Raw genomic sequence first — 3,357 nt, 5'->3', positions numbered from 1 at the left:
AAGGAAAAGTTGGATCCTTAAAACAAAGGGATGCCGAGGACTCTTTTCAAAGCTCATTTGCATTATTTAAATGAGTTATTTGAAGTTCATTAAGAGCACAGACCAAACCCAGATAATGCAGATGAAGGAACTCTGCTGATGCCAGATAAGAGACAAAAAAAAAAAACAAGATACCATTAATTCCAACTGGCTTCACAGGTCCCACGGGGGTTTTAATTACCTGCAGACTGAATTAATTAAACGCAGCAACACCTTTTCCTTCCCTCAGCAAACCCCCACAAGATAAAACACCAAAACCACCTGYCCTGGATTATTTACAARRGAGCYGCTGCAGAATTCCCTCAGAAAAWCACCAGAAAAGCCCTTAAAAAGTCCTCAGYGCTCTTGAATKTAACAATGTTCTGATTTATTTTCATCCAGCTTGTAAAATATTTGGGATAAAAGGTTGTGGGGTGAGGAGCAGAATATTTATTTYWAATTTTCTGCAGAGGCAGACAGGGAGACACAAAAACACCAGAAAAGCCCTWAAAAAGTCCTCAGCRCTCTTTAATTTAGCAAYGTTCTGATTTATTTTCATTTATTTGGGATAAAGGGTTGTGGGGTGAGGAGCASAATATTTATTTTAAAGTTTTTGCGGAGATAGGCAGGAGACAAACATCTGAAAGGTGAGAGATTGGAAGRATGCAGCAAATAATTCCAATTTTAAGCTGGAATTCCATGAAAAAAGGCTGGAATGCCATGAAAAAATGTTGGAATTCCATGCAGAAAAGGCTGGAATTCCATAAAAAATGCCCACTTACGGTCTAGGGGAGGCCTGACGTTGTGGAAGTTGATGTTCTCAGCTGAAACCCGAATTCCTGAGAGGATGAAGAACGGGAGAAGSGCTCCGGTCACCATCCTGGGCATCACTGCGGGGAGAAATCCCGGCTCTTCAGACCTGGAAAAACACAGGAATTCATCATTTAGCAGGAATCGGGGCAATCGGAGAGCAGGATGGAAAAATTCCTGCGAAATCTGCTGGAAAACCTCGGAAATCCAGCTGGGAATGTGAGTGAGCGGCACAAAGACGAGCTGGTGGTGCCTTCTGCTGGTCAAAATCCCGCACAGAGAACTCAAATCCCAAAAAAAAAAATCGAGTTCACCTCATTCCTTTCATCCGTTTGTCCTCCTGAGCAATGGAAAAGTTTAAAATTCCCAAAAAGAAATCCTAGAAATTCCTAGAAAATTACTAGAAAATTCCTAGAAATCAACAAGGAGATTGAGGTTGCTTTGATCTCACTGGAAACAGCCCGGAATAAACAACACTAAGGAAAAAAAAATGCAGAGAAATCTCAATTTTTACAGCAAAAAACAATTCCTTATCTGAGATAAATTTAAGATAAGATGAATTTCAGATAAGTCACACCTGAATTTTAAGTCCATTTTGCAATTAAAAGATCCGGGTCTATAATGAATTTTATTGTGAATTTTATTGTGAGTTGAGAATTTTATCGTGAATTTCATTGTGGATTTTATTATGGATTTTATCAGGAATTATATCAGGAATTTGTGAATTGTTTCTAGAATCGCATTGTGAATTTTATCGTGAATTTTATCGGGAATTTCACGGTGAATTTTATCAGGAATTTCACGGTGAATTTTATTGGGAATTTTATCAGGAATTTTATTGTGAATTTTATTGTTAATTACATTGTGAATTTTATAATGGATTTTATCGGGAACTTTACCATGGATTTCATCATGGATTTCATGGGGAATTTTATGGGAAATTTAATTGTGAATTTTATGGGGAATTTCATTGCGAATTCCATTGTGAATTTTATCGGGAATTTAACCATCCTGGATACATTTCAGGAGATATTCCAAAGTCAAGCTCACCTCCACTCCCAGTGCTACTCCAATGCTGTTTTCCATAGAATTGTCCAGATTTCCTCCAGCTGCAGCCCAGGATCTAAAGAAGGATTGAGCAGGAGGATCTGCAGAGAACAAACAGCGACAGATCATCCAAATTCTGTCCTTAGGAAATGAATTTGCATTAAATTCAGAGAAAAATTGGGTTTTTATGATGAAATATCCTGGACGACAAAGATGGCTCTGCCTTATTGGGTGATGCTACTGCAGAAATTGGAATTCCTCCTTTCTGGGATATTCCACCACCATAAAATACCAAAAAAATGGTAAAAAGTGAAGGAATGAGGCTCAGCCCATCCCTGAGGATGAGTTTCCTCCTCTTGCCCAGGAAAACCTTGCTCAGGACACGACCTGGGCAGGACCAGCCTGCCCCACCCGAGCGAAATTCCCAACTGAGGAGGAATCCCAGCTTCCCGCACAAGGGATTCCCGAAATAGAAACACAAATCAGCAGCAGTGGGGGCTGGGAGAGCCACGACAAACCCTCAGAGACCGATGGACAGACAGGTCCCCACCATTTGCAGAGCTGATGCTGGAATTCCAAGCAGACCACAATTTCCGCGATTCCTTATCCTCGTTAATTATCTCGTTTCCTTGCACCATCAAGGATTCATTTTCCCTGATCCAAGAGAGTTCCTTAATCCCCACTGGCTCGAAGAGGTTGGAAAGGAGATGAGAAGAACGTTTTTTGTGCCTCAAGTCGTCACTGTCCCTCCTGGATCCCTGGCACATCCCCAGGGGTGTTTATCCAGGAATTCCACAATGATTTGGGCTGGAAAACACTCAAATCTCCTCCAGCCCCACCTTTCTTCCACTTCCACCCCTCCATCAGGACACAATGCCCTTGGAATATCTAATTTTGATCAGGAATTTCACAACATTTCATCATCTCCTGAGCAGTTTTTAATTATTCCCATTTTCTTCTGCAGGAAGGGCGGGAATTGAATCATCCCAGCGCACAACAACTCCAAAACTTCTCTCCTTATCTTGAATTTGCTGCTGGCTCAAGGAAACCCTGCCTTTATGGGGAGTCTGGACCCAAAGAAAATTCACAATTCCACCTGTGCCAGTTTTTTTCGGATCCAGGCTCCCTCCTGCTCCCATCCCCACTGCTTTCCCTGGACAAAAAAAGAAATTTTGGAGGCTATAAACACCAAAAATAAACACTCCTTGGCTGGGGAAGGCTCAGTAAATCGATCTCCCAAAGTGATGCAGCCAAAGGTGGCCTCGTTTGCCGAGCAGGGCAATGAAAAATTGACATTCTTTGCCACGAGTTTGGGGACACAGCTGAGCCACGGGGGCGTTATCCAAGAAAACAGGAAAAYATCRGTGAAAATATCAGCCAAAATCAGCTTCCATGGCTTATCCAGAACATTCCCAAAGCTGCTTTTTTCCCCAGTGCCTCATCTCTGTCTGGCTTRCAGATAAAATTCCCCACCAAAATGAA

General features: G+C 41.8%; 1 protein-coding gene across 1 annotated transcript in view; it reads right to left on the bottom strand.

Moving 5' to 3' along the window:
* LOC130584969 (uncharacterized) overlaps window positions 1-2,642 on the bottom strand; it is a 6,050-nt gene extending 3,408 nt beyond the window's left edge. The window contains 3 exon segments of the mRNA XM_057385264.1: window positions 709-937; window positions 1,879-1,976; window positions 2,394-2,642. Of these exon segments, the coding sequence (XP_057241247.1) occupies window positions 709-937; window positions 1,879-1,976; window positions 2,394-2,642 (576 nt within the window).
* Window positions 2,643-3,357: the final 715 nt, after the last annotated feature.

The sequence above is a fragment of the Malurus melanocephalus genome, unplaced genomic scaffold (genome assembly GCF_030028575.1).
Source record: "Malurus melanocephalus ecotype Western Australia unplaced genomic scaffold, MMel_1.1 scaffold_803, whole genome shotgun sequence".
NCBI lineage: Eukaryota > Metazoa > Chordata > Aves > Passeriformes > Maluridae > Malurus > Malurus melanocephalus.
This window is presented reverse-complemented; position numbering and strand designations above follow the sequence as displayed.